Raw genomic sequence first — 20958 nt, 5'->3', positions numbered from 1 at the left:
AAAAAGGTGGTCGAGCAGTTTCAGGGCCGAAGAGATTACGAGAGAGTTGCAGTGGGAGAGAGATCCCTTGAGGTTTGTCCGGAGGGAGGAGGGTAACTTCTTCAGGTTAGGCATCCTTAGAAGAGGCTTCGCAGTGGGGTTACATGGAGCTTATTTTTTAAAAGATTCCCAAGGCCGTAGGATTCCTTAAATGTTGTCAGAACAGGTCATGCCTTTCTCTTTCTGCCTCTGAATTGATTACATTGAACTGCAAAAAACCAGTCCAGCTCGTCCCCGCCTCCCTAACCTGTTCTTCCTCCCACCTATCCCCTCCTCCCACCTCAAGCCGCACCCCCACCTCCTACCGACCAACCTCATCCTGGAAGGAATGGTAAAACTGTGCAAATAAGTGTTTTAAAAAAACTTTTATCCACAACTTTGGCTGAATTTCCCCTTTTCAATATCTTTGTTGTTGCCCAACTTTTGTAATTGGAGTAATAAATGACATTTTTTATTTCCTTTAGAACTCAAGCGTTAGCGTCCATTGTGAACAATCAATACATCCTCCTCAATTCAGAATAATTGTTCGATGTTTCATCATCAGTAATAAAAAATATTGCAAAAAATTCACATGGAATGTTAGCCTAATCCCAAGAATATGCATGCTATGAGGAATAAATGTTAGTAGTAATTCCTAGCAGAATCTCTCTTGAAATATAGGTAGTCTATTCTGCCAATATGGTTAATAGAGCAAAGGTCTTAGTGGACTTAAATCCAATTTTAAAACATGCTGTTTTGCACGATAGTAAGTTCCAGCTGATTTCAAACCTTTTCCCTATTTCTTTAAAGGTGACAAAGAAATTTTAAGTCACACAGCATCATTAAAACAAATGTTTTGAACTAGTTGAATTCACACCTGGACAGCTGCTATCACTGTTCTCAGACTGTTTTGTGTCAAATGTCACACTCAGCAAGCAGAAATACAAGCTGAGCTATTTAAAAAAAAAATGTGAAGTTGAAAAACCAAAAGCATTGCTCCAAAATGATCATAGACTCCTAAAAGTTAGTAGTACTGTCAAAAATCTTAATGTTATTTCCACCAGATGACATTAATCAAAAGGTCACATTTTATTTGCCGATGACAACTGTATTATCCTTCTCTCACTTGTGTTGGCATATTGCCTGACCAATGTATTTATGAATTTGAATTTTCTCCAGTTGAACAATGGGAAAACTGATCGGACCATGCTTTAAAGGGTACTACAAAGCTGCAATAATGTTGGGGAGACTGAGGAAATTTATTTTTGTTTCACAGAGAGCAAACTGTTCCTGTCCAGACGCCTCGTTCTGTACTTCCAAGATGTTTTGTTCTTAATGCAAGATTATGTAATCAGAGTCTCTGTAAGAACACTACAACGAAGAAAGTTTATAAATATTGTTGAGTGTGCAGTTTAAGTATCTTTTTGAATTTAAAATGGTTAAAATTTCAGACTGGCCTCAGACTTCAGTGATTGAACATGTATTGTTGCCACACTGCCTCAAAACTAGGTACAGACAAATTTAGGTATTTTCCAAACAACCTGTTCATAGATGTTATTACACACCTCTGGAGTAGATGGGACATGAACCTGGGCCTCCTGGCTCAGAAAGGAGGACACTACGATTGTGCCAAAACAGCCCTTGTATGTTCGCCTCTGCGCTCATGCTTCAACTATCACCAGCCCACACCCTTATCCATATTTGCCACTTTATTGTATTAATAATATTACACCATACTTGATAATCATTGAGAATAAAACATAATTTGTAAGTGTACCTTTCATTGACCATGATAAATAATAAAGGCTTTTAGGTTCTGAGTGACAGCTTGATCCCATTAATTGAATGTGTTCTGGCCAATGACATGGCTGTTCCTACGCCGGGCAAAATTACAGACTGGTAGTCGACTAGGTTCAAACTAAAATTTCAACTAATTCAGCAAATCAATTCTATGTTTGAATTTAATGCCACTAAAAGTTTACATTTATTCAAAACATTCCCTATTACCAGAAGGGTCAAAAAGGTTACTTATGATTCTGAAACAAAATTTACCAAGGGCTGAATTGTTTTTTTTTTGGCTTTGTCCAAGTTGTGTCAAGTTTTTTTTGAGAATTTTCCACCACAAGCACTACCCTTTTTCTCCTCACGGTCTCTTAAACTTGCCCCATCGCTACCAGCCTACCCCTATGATATCCCTTACGGACAATTCTTGCTCCGTCTTACCACATGTTGCTCTCAGAACAACTCACCACTCGGTGGATATCCCAGAATTCACTGGAATGTTGTGTACACACTATTTTGAAAATGCTGTTGTGCACCTAGCTAAGTAGTGTCAGTCTAGAACTGCTCAGCTTGCTCTACCACTTTCACTAATGCCTGCAACATCTTGCCCCACTTGCTGTCATCCACCACAGCTTTAAATCACTCAGGATACCTCTCCACCTACAAATATTAACAGCTGTCACCCATTTTCATTTCCCTTCATACATTTTCATAGAGCACAGAAACAGAGCCTTTGGTCCAACCAGTCTATGCTGAATATAATCCCAAACTAAACTAGTCCCATGTGCCTGCTCCTGGCCAATATCCCTCCAAACCTTTCCTATTCATGTACTTATCCAAATATCTTTTGAATGTTGTAACTGTACCCACATCCACCACTTCTTCAGGAAGATCATCACACACACAAACCACCGTGTAAAAAAAATTGCCCCTCGTCTTTTTTTTAAATCTCTCTACTCTCACCTTCGAAATGTGTCCCCTCGTCTTGAAATCCCCTATTCTAGGGAAAAGACAACTACCAATAACTCTATTTACACCCCTCATTATTTTATAAACTGCTATCAAGTCGCCTTTCAACCTCCTACAGTCCAGTGGGAAAAAAAGTCCCAGCCTATCCAGCCTTTCTTTATAACTCAAATCTTCCATTCTAAGCAACATCCTGGTAAATCTCTTCTGAACCCTCTCCGGCTTAATAATATCCTTCCTATTCTGGGTGACCAGAACTGGACACAGTACTCCAGAAGAGGCCTCATCAATGTCCTGTACAACATCAACATGACTTCCCAACTCCTCATTCCAGGAGGAAAACAGCTCCCAGTAAGGCAGAAAGAGTCAAGGTAGATGGTGGGCTGTCCAACATTCAGGTCCTCACCCCTGAAATGAAAAGAATCATAACTGACTGCCATGAATGGCTTACTGACCATTTCTAAGCCCGTTATGGAATCAGAGGCTGCCCTTGATTTAGTGTTCCAGGATCCTCTGAATGAAGGCTATTCCTATTTGCTTGACTGAGGCTTGATGACAGCTTTCAGCCAGCACAAAACAGCAAGGGGAGGCAGAAATGCTCTTTACATCGAAAGCGGCTCAGATAAGTAAACATGACAGTAAGCAAATATCCAGGAGGTGTAGACTGGTCCAGTCTATGAGCTGATGATTTTTGCTGCTGTACCCGAGATGCAGCACTGAAGTGCAAAGCATTCTGTAAGTGGATCAGAGATGTGCCATGAGGGCTTAGAAGCTCACAAATATCAAATTCCAAAGAAATTATGTATGGATGTGTGGCCAGTGCCCATGGAGCAAGCCCCAGGACGCTGGTGTCCAACATGGAGCTCTTTCACAGCAAGCAGCGAGCTTACTTCACCATTTCCATGTCGAGATTTTTCAAGGCCCAGTTTGTTTGGCAAGATGGAAATTAATGAGGCAGGTTGGTGCATCAAAAAAGTGTTTAACAGGCTTTAATGACCAATTGGCAAATCATCACTGCTTTGCAAGGACCTTGCCACTCCATTTGTGAAAAGCAAAAAAGTTGGAGCAAAATGTTCTAGATAAAAATGGGTTTTGCCGGACCTTGTCTGATTCTGCCACAAATCTCACCATCGCCCACATCACCCAGACCTATTCTGCCAAGTTTCGGATCATTGAATTCCTGGCTGAAAATACATGTACTTGTTTGGTACCAAATGAGGAACACACATCAATAAGTACATATCCCTGATTATATCTTGAGTTATATTTAATAATAGCCAACAATCAAACTTAGCAAAACTCCTCAATGTTACATGACTTAAAAATAAACATCAGTAGCATACATCAAGACGGATGCAAAGCTGGTATCTCAAAATACAACAGAATTCAATGTCAAACCATAATGCCACAATCAAAAAAGGCTTTAGTACCATTGAAAGTAAGTTATTTTTCAAAGAGGATTTCAGTTACAATTTCACAGTAAGTCCTTAAAAATATCATCTGGAACATTTGTCTGTCTATCACAAAGGGACGATAATCCGAAGTACTAAAATATTTACATATATGGAAAATAAAATTCCAGTAAAACATAAGGATCAGGGAAACTACTAACTGCTGCATTTGTATGGCAGCTTCATTTGGGAGATTGAGTATTTTATCTTTTGCCCCACTAACAATGTTGTTTTGAACTCACTATTGTATGTAAAAATCATATAGCAATAATCCATTTTTACAAGCAATAACAAAATAAACAATGCTTTGAACCAGCTGAAGGAACTAGTCAGCAAACTATTAGCACGGATTGCCTTCTTTACAAATGATGAAAAATTACAACGTGTTTCAGTTTGGAATGAAATCTTAAACTGGAACATTAAAAATGTCTCCAAGATTTTGCAACAAGAAGAGAGAGGAAATCTTGCCCTGAGCTCCATTTTATTTACAGCTATGCCCCATTAATGGAAGATGTAAATATTCAGAAGTATTGTTAGGATTCAATCAAAATAGGACCACATACTCCGTAATCCTAATGACATGGAAGTTTGCTATTTGGTGGATATGCGCTAACAAAAACTACATGTTGAAAGGGAGATTGGCTGCATGTATGAACAGCTGAAGAATTCATTCATTAAATGCTACTCCTATACGTCAGAGACATGCTCATATTACCAATCTGGTTAACCAATTCAATGTCATTAGGAATTGATCTATATTTCATGTCAATGAAGATCCAAGTTAACATATACTGATGTGTTTTCTAGAAAAAACTCCCAATAATGGCAACTGATGATAAGTTAAAGCAGCTGCCCATGATTAGAAATACATTAGTATTTGTGAAATACAAAAAAAATTTACGTTAGATGGTAGATGAAATTTCATATTTATTAATTTGTATCATCACACTTTGCATGTTACTTCTAGTTTAAATAACTGGCATCATCACTTTGTCATACTCGAAAGCCACCCTAGTTTAAAGAGGGATGATGAAGACGACGACGACGACACATCATCATCTTGAAAAGCTGCCAGTTGTCGGAATAAGGAGCCAGGTCCCTGACTTGCATCTTCTATGACAGACAAGGGAAGAATCTGTATCAACAAAGACAAAAAGGTTTCAGCAGTACAACCTGGATACATTTACTGTTCAATTTGCACATTATAGCAAGACAGCAGAGCTACCATTAAGCTGTATTATTCGCAAAGCAACAATGTGGTTGCAATAATTATATCAAATCAAGTAGCTCAATTAGCAAATGCACAAACACTCAAGCGCCCATTCTCAATCTTCAATCCTCAAAAACCATGGAAGAAATTCAGCATTACCAATATACTCCCTTTCTATCCTTGTAGAAAGGATACTGAATCCTCTGAGCAAATTTTCTGTAAACAGCAAATGATTTGTTTAGAGTTCAGATGGCTCATATGTTTCAAAGCTCGTTATTTTATGCACACTTTCTTTTGTGAACAGGAAGATTAAATAATCTAATGTCACTAACATGCAAATCAGAAATTAAGCTGATTTGTTACGATTCAGTACCCTTATTTTTGGAGTAATATAAATTATGGAAATAGGTAGATGACATCAATGAGACAATTCCTTGTATTAATTACAGCAAAATGATAGCATCTCCAGAATCCAAGAGTGAAAGACTTCAAGTACTAAGAACTTTGGATTAGTTCTGGTTAGTCACACAGCTGTTCACCCGACAGAGTAAACTAGATCTATGAGACCAGTTTTGGCTCCAAATAAAATTTCCATTGGCTCAGGGTACTGAACAGAGAATAGCTCATCCTTGGAGTCAAACCATTTTCTACGTTTGGTTTTAACAGCATTCAAATTTCCCCAACCATCTTCTCATTCCTAGCAAGTTCGTAAAATGTGAGACACACAGTATTAACACCAATAGCCACATAAAAGTAAAAACTGAAAGAACTAAGGATGCTGTAAATCAGGAACAAAAACAGAAGGTACTGGAAAAGTTCAGCAGGTCTGGCAGCATCTCTGAAGAGAAATCAAAGTTAACGTTACAGGTCCGGTGACCCTTCCACAGAACAGTCCTGCTGAGCTTTTCCAGCGACTTCAGTTTTTGAGCCACATAATGTGCTCAGTTTTTCAACAGTGCCAAGAGTAACCTATCAAAAGATTACACACAGGAAACAAATATGAAGCATTGGCAATCATTCGTGGCAAAATCACTCATTTAAACAAAATGACGACTGTTAACAGCTCACATCATAAACATCTTGTGTGCATCATGAGTAGTAAAAGTAACAAGCAAATAGGGCACTCCAGAGTGTATCAGTCATCTATGCTGTGTTAACTAACCAGTGTTATAATAATTAAACAGCATTTTGATGAAGCTATTTCCTGCCTTGTTGATGCGTTGGAATTAGAAAAACAGAAGAACCTTTTAAATGAAGAACTTCCATCTCATTGAGGAGTCAGGCCAATCCCCATAAAACAACATGATATAGAAACTTTGCTCACACTTCAACAACTGTAACAAATTCCACTGCAGCAGCTGAGGCAGTCCATGACATTGTAAATAAAGCAACATTATTATTAAGAAAAATTAATGGATCATTTAACAAATTTCAGTTTCTGAATCAGAGTTGGCATTAAAAACTAAACAGTTCTTCCTTCCACCATATGGTGTATACCAGATTTTGTTGAAATTTGTCCTTTTTTTTTTGAGATAAATTGTCTACAGGCAAACTAGGAGGTGAAAACAGTATCTCTCCCCAACTTCAGCAGCAGATGTAATTAGCAGTGCCCAATACTGAGATGGGTCACTCTCATCTCAGACAACAGATAGAAGAAAAAAAGATTTGAACTTAGTACAGTCCTTATCTAGGTTCACTACATGGATTCCAGCGATGAAGGGTTTGTCTTATGGGGAGCACGTGCTAGCAAGAGCGCGGGCACAAATGAGAAAGACAGACAGAGACAGAGAAAGAGACAGAGTGCGCGAGCACACATTGTCTATACTGCTCAATAAAGTTCAGAAGAAGAGAATGAGGGGACATCTAATTGAGGTACAAAAGTTCTGAAGGGAATTGACAAAGTAGATTTAGAAAGGATATTTCCTCACGTGGGACAATCTACAGCAAGAGGCCATATAGTTTCAGGATAAAGGGTAGCAGATTTAAAACAAATACGAGAAGAAAATACTTCTCTCGAAGGGCTGTGAATCTCTGGAATTCGCTATTCCAGAATATGGTGGATGCCAGATCATTGAGTAAATTTGAGGAGGAGACAGACCACCTTTTAATTAATAATGGATTGAAGGATTATGGAGCGCACGCAGGCAAGTGCAGTTGAGACCAAGGTAAGATTAATCATGATTGTATTAAATGGCAGAACAACCTGCAGGGACTGAATTGTCCACTCCTGCTCCTCGTTCTTATGATCTCGTCTAAAATCTTCCCTTTGCACAGCCAACAGCTGAATGGACTTCATCACTAACAACATGCATTGATAAAATGGCTGTGCGTGATATCAATGTAGATTCTTGTTTGGTTTCAGTTAAAAATCACTTTCATACCTCTCACATGCACTGAAACAAGCTGAAGGCAAAATAACAGCCAGCAGAAACTCTTTCAAAAGAACAAATGCACTCCAGTACAAACATTTTCCACAGCAGTAAATTAAACCAATTAACTTGGATCAGAAACATCTAGGCTGTGTGGTGAAGATCACACCACGGAAATATTTTACACTAGAGTGTTCAGCTGAATGTCAACTTTAGAATACAAGTAGTAATTTTGTGGTTCTTGAAATTTTAATCTTTGGCACAATACCAGATGTTACTTTTTTTTGGATACAATGCTGCATGAGAGACATGTGCAATTTGTAAACTAGTTTAAAAAAAAAACACTCCTCAAAAGGATTTAGCACACTCAATCATAGGCAAATATTAAAGTCTCAACCCTTCTACAGGAAGAGGGGGGAAAAGATTGCCCCTTGCACCAAGCCTGACTAATTCTATAAAACATGAGTAATCAATTGATGACAAGTTAACCTTGCGAATCAGTTAATTATTCACAAGTTCAGCTAAAGAGCTCAATCGATACACACTAAAATAGTACACGAACAAACAGCAGAAAAGCATCACCAAGGATACATTATTATATTCAGGCAACGATAACACCAGTGCATTTAAATTTAGCAGAATATCAACTTCAGTTTGTCCAAAAGCTTAAAGCTATCAGATTATGATACATTAAATGTGTTCATGGTTAATTGAATGGCATTTTCTTGGATTTATTACACATGGCAGAAATTGGACTATTAGACTGCATTTAAATCCATGGCACTTGTGTTTCTCAAGTCTAAACTGTGCTCATGGAATCGAATCATGAGTTTAGACAAAATACTTATACGTTTTTGTCCAATTTGGAGTAGCATCTGATTTAATTTTGAAGAAGGTTTTTGTTAATCACAAAATCTGCAGAGTTAACCAAGGATTAAGAGAGAGTTCCATAAAATCAGGCTCTGCGACAGTTTTATACGTTAGGAAATACGAGGATCATCTTTCACCAACTTTCCCAAATACACTGTGGAAACCAAGATAAATAAAAATGATATAAATAGGAATGTTTTCAAGTTAGGAAATGACTGAAAATTTTTAGAAATGATAGATCAAGAAAAAAAATACAGATTTAAAATTTTGAAATGCAGCAGAGAATGTGAAAAGCAGGAATTGGGGTAGAGAACAAAGTGGAACTTTTTTTAAAACATTAAACTGTTTAAATAAGCAAGTCAGGATGACTGCTATAGCAAAGGATTTATTCTGATACTTTTAATGTTATGCTCACTTCATGTTATGGTTTGAGCTGAAAACTGAATGTGAGTCTACCAGAGAAACAGGAATCTCTGGGTTTTAAAACATTGAAACTTACACTTTGGTTGATTGGAAAAGTTGAGGCTTCTTAGCGGTTTACAATGAAAATTTAATTCAAAGTAGGATATAGTTTTAATTTAGCAAATTTACTCTTAAACAGGCTTTTATTTTTACAGCTTCACACTAACACTGTGCAATCACTCACCACAAATACACTGCTATTGATTGTTACCTGACAATAATACTGTCTACTGTATAGTTACTGAAACTGCAATGCAAAGCTAAGTACACTGCACACAGGGTGATTAAATACCCAATGAAGCTTCAAGAAAGTTGCAGCTGTGACCGCTCAATATGTCAACTGAAACTCAATTTACAGAAAGGCATTAAATTAAATAACACTCACTTTATAAAGCATAATTTTTACTTAAATGTCATACTTGTAAGACTATGTACTGTAGAATCAACAATAAAAACAAAATACTGTAACAATTTAGCAATCAAAATTGCCCATGTTTTATGTGGATCAAGAGAAGAGTCAAAGATTGTATCTGTCAATATGACACACTTTTCCAATAAATCAATATCTGGTCTGTACAAAAAAAATGGTTTGCCACCTTTTCTGAATATCTATCAATTTAAACATTAGTATATTGTTATGTTACTATGGCTTTAAGAGGTTGTTTTGTCCTGTTTTTTTATGGACGAGAGGTTTTAAGATAAAGGCGATGAGCAGTCTACTACAGCCACTGGAATAAACAGCTTGTGAGGCCTTGGGGTTTGGAACAATAGAAGCAGCCTGAATGGGTGTGGCCACACACACTCAGAACCAGAATTTTTAGCTTTAGTTTTCAGCAGTTGCTGTTGGGGTCTTGAGGTGGAAAGTTCACTTTATGCTGCAGGAGTTGCATGCCAGACAATCTGTTTTCTGAATGTGCCTTTTGCCAAGGGTACATTTATGGGATGTGACTATATTGGAACAATTAATTAGCAAAAGTTACTATCTATTATTCTGTTAAATTTTCCAATAGAGTTAAGTTATTCCAATTTCTTCTTTCTTTTGTTGTGTTTTAACTATAGTGGATGAATAAAGCAAGTTTTGCTCTAAATCTGGTAGTTTGACCAATCGAATTGCATCTGGAACACAACACTTTACATTTACCTTTAAAAGAAGAAAAAAAGTTGGGGTCTAGGCTACCTTCTTAATATATTTTGGGGGTGGGGTTTCTGCAAACAATCTGGCAGAGTCTGCAATGCCATAGTGCAGCTCCTAAGCTCCACATCAGGCCATGTTTAAAGGAGTTAAACACCAGGGCGCAAACCATCATCTTCCACAACAGAAGGATGCTAAGAATTTGTCAGAATATCAGCTTGTTATCTCAGAGGAAAAGCAGGTCAAGCTACTAAATGCAAACAAACTTCAATAAAGGCATCCGAACATATTTTATAGAAGCTGAAGATTTAGACTAATACTCTGAACCACAAGTCTATATTTTCGCTTTTATGTATATTTATAAATAATACATAACATTAAAAGAAACAAAACAATTAAAACTTGACCTGATTCTTAACTTCATTTCCCTGGACAGATGATTTAGGCTTCCGTGAACTTGACATACTAAGTGGTAACAAACCAAATCTGGAAACAAAGATTTATAGTATTGACATCACACACAAATTAGTTTACCTCTAAAGACAAACAATTATTGATCACAGCAAGTGAGAAAACTAATATGCATTAACTTAGCTGAATTGCTGGCCTGCTAATTTGTTCAGTGTCAAAGCAGAAATTGAGAGCTTATTTTTGTTTCAGCTACACATTTCACTTTTACCAAAGTCAGTTGACAAGCAGGCACATAGGGGATAGAATTTCTCACCAAAACCACTATGTAAAGTATAAACCCAGTGGTCGATGCGTACTAGCAGCATTATTCATCAAAATGTCATGTTCTTATTCTACTGGACCACTTAAAAAGGAACATTTTTCTGATACATTGGGACGACTTAATTTGAGAACTTCAGTTCGTGCCATCGACAATCAATATGATGCTTGTATAGTGCTGAAAGAGAACTTTAAAAATCAAGCAAAATTGATTTAGTGCAGATCCTATATTTACACGGCACATTTAACAATGTAAAATATCCCCAGGCATTTCACAGATGTGCTATCAAACAAAATCTAATCAGTAATCCTTCAGGGCAGACATCTGCTAGTTTCCAAATTGTTAAATTGTTACTGTCAAAGCCAATTTGTATTCATATATAAAGCAATACAGTTTCACTTTTTTGACATTCAGATTAAAATCAGATCAATCATACATATTTAACAACCTTAAAATTTATTGCAATTCTCAGCAGGAAACATGAAAATCTGCCGAAGTGTTCCACAGAACAACCCATTCGTGCCATACAAATGCAATGAATTCATTTACCTGATCTGACTGGAAGCCAGTGGTAAGATGTTATGAGGTTCTTGTGAGTTAAATGGTACACTTCTACTGGTGTATTGTTTCTCTGTGCCGGTTAATAACCCAAATAACACCTAAACAGAAAAATGTCTATTTACACAGTACTTTTCCACATCAATACAACATCTTCATGTCAGACACTCGAGGTCACTGAAGTTTTGGTGCATCACAGCACTGCTTTGGAAAGTTTTATATTTCTAACATGGTTATAGAGCTCAGGTATTCAATTTTGGGAAAAGACTTCCGGCCAATAAAATACATTTTCTGGAATTAGGGATTTAAGAGGACACTTAGGATACTGAAGGACAAGGAACCAACTTTGATCAGAGAGATTCGGGGAATGCAGAAGTAAGACTTGATACAGCAAAAATCAACAGATCCTTCTTCCATGCCAGATTTCTTAAAGTGAACTAGTTTCACTTGCCTGCATATCCGTCTAAACCTTTCTTATTCATATGCCTGTCCAAATGTCTTTTAAAATGTTGTACTTATACTCGCCTCTACCACTTCCTCTGGCAGCTCCCTCTGTATACGCACCATCCTCTGTGTGAGAAAGTTGCCCCTCAGGTCCCTTTTAAACCTTCCTCCTTTCACCGTAAACCTACGCCCTCTAGTTTTGAACTCCCCTACCCTTGGCTATTCATCCTATCTACACCTCTCATGATTTTGTAACATGAGCCCTCAGCTTTCTACACTGTAGGGAAAAAAGTTCCAGCCTAGTCTAGAGTCTCTCTCAGAAAATAAATAGTGGTAGAATATAAATAATAACATTTGCAAAATTTAAATCAGGTAATGCGAAATATAGTGCAAAACCTGAAGGAGCGAAATGAGCAATTACAATAGCTTTTCCACTTATCATAGCATTCATGTATATTTTCTGATAAAGTATGCATTTTAATTCTACTTTCTGTACCGTACCTCAGAAGGGAAACAAAAGCATGTAACTCCATTCCTTTATCATACAGTCAACCCTGTGCTTTTGGGACCAGTCAAACACAAATTATGGCAATGGCATGGCAATGAACTTACCCTTCCTCAAATTTGCTCATCAATTCAGATTAATTAAGAAACTGACCCAATAGTCCAGCCAAATTTGAAAAAGACAAGAAAAAGTTATCCTGAACTTGGCTACTCTCTACTTACTGAGGTTCTTTGCGAAAGTTTGTTCAGATTGTTGTTAAGGTGTGGAGTAAAAACATCCAAATCAAATGGATCAATATAGCTTTCCAATGTATCAGCTACTTTCTGAACCCTGATTCAGAAAACAAAGAAGCATATCGACCTTAATACCTGAATTGTCCAATATCACAAGCATATAAAAGTAAGAATATTAAGTGGAATAACTTTGCTACTTAAAAGGAGGTTCAGTACCTCGGGTCCTGCTGGATCCTACTGCTTTTTACCTCTTCATTTCTGGCCGTTAAAATTGAACCAAGATACCGAAGATCAAAAAGCAACTGCAGAGCTCTATTCTGGGTTAAAGGGAATGCAGAATCACCCTGAAACAGAACAGGAGAAAAAAAAATTAAAAAAAAAAAAAAAGAGTGCTGCCAAAGTAAGCAGGATCTTTGGGTGTAATCAGGAACTAGCAATTTTGAAACAGCATTCACCTTACTATAAATCAAACAAAAGAAGAATTATTTGGGGCTGTACAGAGTTTTATAAAAAAAGTGTGTTGTACTTCACATAAGGCTCGGAGTGAACTAGATGCGTTTAGAGAAAGTTTAAGATATTCTGATTCTGTGTCAGGATTACATACTTTATCCCAAAAAAATGGAGATTAGAAGGGTGCAGTAGTGATTGTAACAAGGTCAGCCAGATGGAACTCACTGAATGAGTTCCTCAACTGGGGCTGTTAATGCGGTCCAGTCAGGGGGCCCTGGCTGACAGATAAGGAGTGTCAGAGGTTCTCTTCACTCAGAGCTGGCTCAGAAGGATTTGGATCAGTGTCAAGGACTCTCCATGTGTAAAATGAAGGGTGACTTGGTGATGGAATAATGGCCCCTGAGGAGTTAGTTGAGGTGGCATATAAAGCTTTGGAAATATCATAAGTTTAATCTTTTGTTGCAGTAAATTTCTGAAAATAATACTTTGGAATATTCTTAAGAATTATTCCCACACCACTAATGTGACTTTAGCAAAAATAATACCAGTAGGATAATGGTCAACATCACAATCTCTTATATTTGAATTTAAATGACAAAATAAAGACAATGGTCTGTTGTGTGGATGCAAGATCTGCAAAGTTAAAGTAGTCTGTTTTTAAATATATTTTCATGGGATGTGGATGTTGCTGACAAGACAATGCCCATCCCCAACTGCCCATGAATGGGTAGCTTGTTAATTAATTTCAGACAGCAGCTAATAAGTCAACTGGGTTGGAGTCACAGTGGTCAGAATGGCAGATACCCTTCTCTAAAAGGCATGCATGCATGCATGCAGCTTTTTTTGAAGGACAACCGGTAATATTTTAAAATTATTTTCGCTCCAAATCTTATTAATGGAATTTAAAATTCTACCAATTGTTATCGCTGGATTTGAACCCACGTTTCAGCTGGGCCTCTGATTACCAGTTTTATATAAACAATTGCAGAGAAATCAGCAACTAATCCTATACAAAACATACAGCAAGTTGATGTGAGAATTGCTATCACCACCGTGAACATAATCAGTGTTGGGTAAGAATGGCTACACATTCAGTCCCTGGGGAATAGCGAGACAAAAGGAAAGTAAGTTGCACTATCCCACTGAAATTAAAGATAGTGTAGTTTTTTTTTCACACGTTATCAATCAATAAATGAGGATTGGGCTGTTTCCTATTAATAAAGTGAAGGACCCAATTCTTCGTGTTTACTCATAGAATCTCTACAGTGCGAAAGCAGGCCATTCGGGCCATCTGGTCCACACTGACCTGCAAGAGCATCCCAAACAGTCCCCTACCCTATCCCTGTAACCCTGCATTCACCGTGGCTAAACCGCCTAATCTACACATCTCTGGACACTATGGGACAATTCAGCATGGCTAATCCACCCTAACCTGCGCATCTATAGACTGTGGGAGTAAACCCACGCAGACAAGGGGACAATGTGCAAACTCCATAGACAATCCCCCGTGGGCGACTCACCAAACTGATCTGAATAAAAAGCAAAAGGATGGACTAAAAAAGGAATTGCAGACAATGACACATACCGAAGTTCAAAAAACTAAGAATCACAAATCTCACTGAAGAGCATTTTACCTCTTAGGATTTTGCCCTAATACTTTGTGTAGTTATATTGCAGTTAAACTACTAATTAGAGCAATACCAACAATGACCTGGTAAGGTTTTTTAAAAAAAATACGCACCTTATCTAACTTTGCAGAACACAATGTTTCATAACCAGTAAGCACCTCATCCAAACAAGTCTTCAGCAACTCCTGAAGCGTAACCTTAGGAAGAGCGTGACCTCCAACCCGGTTTACTTCTTGGCATAACTGAAAGAGCAGCGACTGTACATACCAAGACGGCTGGCAAACAAAAACCAAAAGACACAAAGCTAATTCAGTGTCAGAATAATAGTTGATTGTTCTTGAAAAGTTAAATTACTGAAGATAATCAACATCCCAAGTGGTATAGTGATTATAGGTAGTTCTCGTATAGGTAGTACGATAGTTGCGTTCTTGTGCAACCTTGCGCTATAGAAAATCGCATCATAAAGGAACTTGCTTTACTGTACAGTAAAAAGTTCACATTATCCAAACAACGTTCACTATTCATCAATCGCGTTACAGCCAATTCGCGTTAACGAAACACACGTTATAGCGGAAATACCTGCACTGGAAAAGTAAACATGGCAACCAAAAATTTTCACTTCTCACCTCTCAACACATTTCTTGAAATTAAAATGCAAGGAAGAAAAATACGCATATCGTTTGCAAGTTTACAAAAGACCAAACTGCAAAGAACTGTCATTTTGACAGACCATCTATAAAACTTTCCAAATAAGCTTTTAGAAAATTATTATTACTTGGAGCAGTTTTATCATTGAAGAAGGTGTCTCAGAGAAGTTACTAAGTTTGATAGGAGGAAGATGAGATGAGTGAACTCCAACAACAGTGGTTTGATCTGACGTATCTTAACAATACAATCATATCAATTATAATTAATTCAGTTCCTTTAGTTAAGCCTTGCAACAGTTGGAAATTTCATTAAAAGCTCAGCAGTACTTGTGAAATACTTGGAAACAGACACAAAATGTCAAAACAAATTACAATTCTTTGATACAACTGATTTTTAAAAATGGTGTTCCAATAAAGGGATGGAGTGGTACTATAAATTAAGACATTGATTTTTACTTCCAGCACCTGGAGGCAAATCCACGAAGACTGAACTGCCATTTATGCCAACCTGAATACAAATCAGGTGGAGCAGTGGAACTCGAGGCAACGGCTCAGAACGTATAAAATGATAAGCATACAGGCAAAACAAAAGGTAGATCAGCTAATATAGACAATTATGGAATGTTGGACATAGGAAGGAGAAACACAATGTGCATATCTCACAAATAGATATGGATGAAGGGGAAATAACCTAGGAGTGTGAATAGACTTGACATTAACTATGTCCTATGAATGTTGAACAGCCGTCAACAAAGCCAAAAAGGATATTGAACTACAGAACCAGAATAAAGATTGAACCTTGAGGCATGTAATTGTAAAACGTGGATAAGATTGTTAAGGATATAGAGAAAATCAAGCCAGAATACTACTTTAGATTAAGGCATGGCTACCAAAGTGAAGAAAACTAATCACACCAAAATCCATCAATTTCAGGAGAGTTCATTTTCTCAAGGAACAGCTTAGACTATGAAGGGTGCATCCAAACAACTAACAGCTGTGAAGTCAGCATGCAGTAAGCAGTCACATACAAGACCAAAATTCTTTCAGATAGTAAACTAGGGAAGTTAAAATACATTGATTATCCTTTGTTTTTAATTTACATTTTCAAGTAGTGAAATAAGTGATTGGATTAAGATTAGATTTAAAATATTGAAAGTTTTGAAGTATATAACTTTACATGTTGTCATTATGAAGGAATATAATATTCCACAAATATAAAACTAGTTTTTCCAAAACAGCAAGTTTGTAACAGTAATTATGAACTAGCAACACATGAAAAACCCGTCAGATTTCATTCAATGAAGTTTAATTTTTTTTCATAGGTTTTTATGCCAACAGCATTAAAGGAGTCAATTCATTATTTTGGGATTACATATAACAGGGACCTAAACAGCATACTGTGGAACGAATAACAGCCTTTAGACTGTGTTCATCAGTGGATATACCCTGTGTTAGAAAGGGTTCCTCAAATATGGGAGCATGATTAACCTTTCTGTACAGACTTGGATATTCAAGAGTTACAAGTGGTGAAGTGAACAGAAGACCAAGCGTTCACAAGCCCTTCTTTTCTTTCCCAACTCTGGCTATTTCATTAAACTCACAACCGGACCGATCAAGTCTCATGGGAGGAAGAGAAAGAACCAGGCTGAATGGAACTGTTGTCCATCAGTAAGGCATGTTTTCAAGCAAGGTTAAAAAAAAAAAAAATCATGTCACGTATCCTAAAATAACTCATATTTGTAATCTACCTTCTTCATATCAGGGCCCCATTTGCTCCCAGCTTTAAAAATCAGTAAAGATGCAAAAGGCTCCTTCTTAAATGTAATGCCCAATTCACAATCATCAGATTGAACAGTTCAATCTTAGTGTAATAATTATTTATATAATTTTACATTTCAATCCTGTATTGCGCATATTGTCAGGGTTTATGTTCTCGTTCATCTACAGTACCGATAGATTAGATTACAGACATCTGTGGTTTCACATTACTTTGAGCACTACTTTTATTGCCTCAGAAATAGCCCAGCAAATTCCAGCAGCAGTCAAGCAACAGTTGTACTTTACTATAAATAACAGTAGGGATCATTAATTGTGAACTAATGAACATCTCACACTTCGTGCTACTTTCTGCAATTATTCTAAATTCTACCCTAATCATCATCAGAAATAAAGAATGTGCGTCATTGGTTAAAATTCTCTCCAGTTTACAAAAGATGAATGACTCAACTCAACAGTATTGGAATAAAACAAAGAACCATGGATAATGAAAATCTGAAACAATAGTATTGGAAACTGGGGTCAATTTCTACCCATCTCGAAAAAATGTTGGGATTTAATTCATCGTACATACAACAAAATCCTTATGAGAAAATAATAATTATTCATCCTAGTAATTGTGGCTACCATCATCAACCCAACTTCCGCCCACCTTGGCAACAAATTCAGTTAATTTTGAAATGACCCTTTACATTTTTTTTTTGGGGGGGGAGCGGATGGAGGTGGAATGAGGGAAAGAGCAGCGAGACAAAAAGAGAGTGAAAAAAATAAGTAAGTGCCAGAAGAGAAGTCAACATTTAGAAACTAACCTCTCAGTCTTACTGGTAAAGTTATCAGAATAATTAAATGGAGGCTTTATCAAAATAAAGTCAAAAATCAGAAAATGCAGGTATTAAGAAAGGCCATAAAAGTAACTACAAGTCTGTTGTGTTTTAAATATAGAGAAGAAAAAGAGATCTCTAACGAGTTCCAACACAGAAAAATGAACAATTATTCAAACCTGTACAGGAAGACGAATTTTGGATGTAACACTATTTCCAGCTTCTGTTTCCTCCTGAATTTCAATTTCATCCCAGTTGGTGGCTGTAGATAAAATGGCTCCAGCTGTATGAGAGAGCAACGTTCGAGTGAAATGGTAAACAAGAGCCTTAAAGAAAGAAATCAAATTTAAGTGTTATAAAGGAACAAGACAACCAGGAAATACAAAGATTCATTCTTACATCAATTTTAAAGTAAAAACTGGTGTTTGTATTCAGTTGTAACAATCAAAATGTACCATGATTTGCAAAACACAATATTAAATCTCAGTATAAATGTGCCCATAATTCTAGAATTTCACTATTTAAGAATTACTAAATACTACAATCTTCACATTTCTAAATATTTATCTAATCCAGTGAAGAATAACACAATCATCAATCCAAACATTTTGCAGACAGCTGTATTTAAAAGTCCTCCATTCATGACATGTGGCCTTCAGTTATTATAAACATTTACAGCCAAGCCACTAACACCTCTCAAGACAGTTCATTTCATAAATGTTGCTCAGGCTGAACTATAATTAATCAACACCCCTATAATGGCAGAGCCCTTAGGTGCAACCAACTCTCCTGCATGATCATTAAGCCACATGAAGTCATAGCAATCACTTCGTATCGGGTGAAGATTGTAGAAACCAGATGCTGTTAGTAGCGTACTAATTGCAAGATCACGCTGATTTTAAACTGATCACTCAGCAAAATTCTCCTTGTTTTACTCAGCATTCACTAATGAAATCAAAATTTTACTTGAGTGACAGTACCATTGCTCTCAGAAGTGTTTACCTTCCAAATCCTGTAAATTATTCAATTATTTGACAGTTTTGAAAGTTGAAAGTTAACATTATGATTCTCAAAAGCCAGTTTATTACACTACCTTTTTCATTATGATGCAAAAAGCTTTAATTTCAGTAATCTAAAAGATAATAGGATAAAACTTTATCATTGGAATAGGATTCCTTCATGTAAAGCTTAATGCGACAATGTGGATATATTGATGAGTATATTATTAGAATAAAATACGTTACGAAGGTTTGAGTTCCCAAATTCCTGTTAAAATGATCTTTTACATTGCAACATGATTTTGATAAACAAGATGGAAGATGCAATAAAAGGAAAGCAAGCAGCTGCCAGCCCATACAACAGAAACCTTCCTCCTTTTGTTCTCTGTCTCGAGCATTCAGTTACACAGAGACTCCTCGGTAATGGGAAGTGACTGGATCGGTGTTTCAGATTTTTTTTTATAAAATTCCTTCCAACAGTGTTGGCAATCACTGACTCGTCTATGTCGGGACACCGTGAACTTCACTATTGATTTATATCGTTATAAAAGCGGAATGAAATCAGCAGCAATAAAACCACATTTCTAATACAGATCCATCACTTGTTAATAAGCATTGATACAGCAGCAGATGTGGACAATGGACTCATTATAAAACACACTTTCTGCTGCAAAAAGAAGAATTCCAGGCAGACTCTTGAAAGAATGATCAGTATCTCTCACAATGAGATAACAAATAGAACAGATTAGGTGCTAGTGGAATTGTTCAAAGTGAACAAAAACCATGAATATATATGTTTTAGATGATGAAAATAAGTCAGACTAAAGAAGAAATTGACCATTGTTGTCTGAGATTTGCACAACCATAAATTTAACAGAAATGGCTTATGATAAATTTTAAAAATGTACTATATGCAATCCATTCTTCCAATTAATATTTAATTGCCAATTTTTCACTCAATCTCCAGTCTGACGCTTCCACTGCATCTATTTTCCTAGGTACATTTAATTCAAAATCACCAACTTAGACAAAGGAAAGCCAATGGACTTGATCTACTTGGATTTACAGAAGGCCTTTGACAAGGTGCCTTACATTAGGCTGCTAAGAGCCTATGGTGTTAGTGACAAAGTACTGGCATGGATAAAAGATTGCCTTTTGCCAGTCAACCAGAGGATAGGGATAAATGGGATCTTTTTCAGGACGGCTGGCAGACTGGTGGAGTTCCACAGGTGTCAGTTTTGGTACCACAACTATTCGTGTCACACATTAACGATCTGGATGAAGAACCTGAGGGCATTGTTGCTAAGTTTGCAAATAATATAAAAGTAGGTGGAGGGACAGGTAGGTGTTGCGAAAGTGGGAGGCTGCAGAAGGACTTGCACAGGGTAGGAGAGTGGGCAAAGAAGTGGCAGGTGGAATACAAAGTGGGAAAGAATAAGGTTATGCACTTTGAGAATAGAGGTGTAGGCTATTTTCTAAATGGGGAAAGGCTTCAGAAATCTGAAGCACAAAGGGACTTGGGAGTTTTCACTCAGGATTATCTCAAGGTAAATATGCAGGTTCTGTTGGCAGTTAGGAAAGCAAATGCAACATCAGCATTCATTTTAAGAAGGCTAGAATACAGCAGCAGAAATGAAATGCTGAGGCCATATTAGGCTCTGGTCAGACCATATTAGGAATATTTTGAGCAGTTATGGGTCCCAGATCTAAGGAAGGATGTGCTGGCCTTGGGAGGGGTCCAGTGAAGGTTCACAAGAACGATCCTGGGGATGAAGGGCTTGTCATATGAGAGGCAGTTGAGGACTCTGGGTCTGTACTCCATAGAGTATACTCTAGCAGAAATATTAGTAAATGTTCATACTGCCTTCCTGCCCCACTCTTTCTAAACTTCGGTTACACTTTTGAGCA

The 20958-nt window shown here is 37.1% G+C and overlaps 1 protein-coding gene across 3 annotated transcripts in view; it reads right to left on the bottom strand.

Annotated features, from left to right (window-relative positions):
• Nucleotides 1-4015: 4015 nt before the first annotated feature.
• Nucleotides 4016-20958, bottom strand: part of cog1 (component of oligomeric golgi complex 1) — a 37137-nt gene continuing 20194 nt past the window's right edge. For 2 of the 3 annotated variants that reach the window (XM_020530767.2, XM_048610702.1), the window contains exons 8-14: nt 18232-18378; nt 14922-15083; nt 12947-13074; nt 12719-12827; nt 11540-11649; nt 10668-10746; nt 4016-5352 (exon numbers count right to left, since the gene is read on the bottom strand). In XM_020530767.2, the coding sequence (XP_020386356.2) occupies nt 5203-5352; nt 10668-10746; nt 11540-11649; nt 12719-12827; nt 12947-13074; nt 14922-15083; nt 18232-18378 (885 nt within the window). In that variant the 3' untranslated portion in view covers nt 4016-5202. The remainder of the gene's footprint in view (nt 5353-10667; nt 10747-11539; nt 11650-12718; nt 12828-12946; nt 13075-14921; nt 15084-18231; nt 18379-20958) is intronic. The other variant, XM_048610701.1, reaches the window with a different exon arrangement.

Source organism: Rhincodon typus, chromosome 23 (genome assembly GCF_021869965.1).
Source record: "Rhincodon typus isolate 14 chromosome 23, sRhiTyp1.1, whole genome shotgun sequence".
NCBI classification, from domain to species: Eukaryota; Metazoa; Chordata; class Chondrichthyes; order Orectolobiformes; family Rhincodontidae; genus Rhincodon; species Rhincodon typus.
The sequence above is the reverse complement of the archived record's forward strand: the minus strand, read 5'-3'. Positions and strand labels throughout refer to the sequence as shown.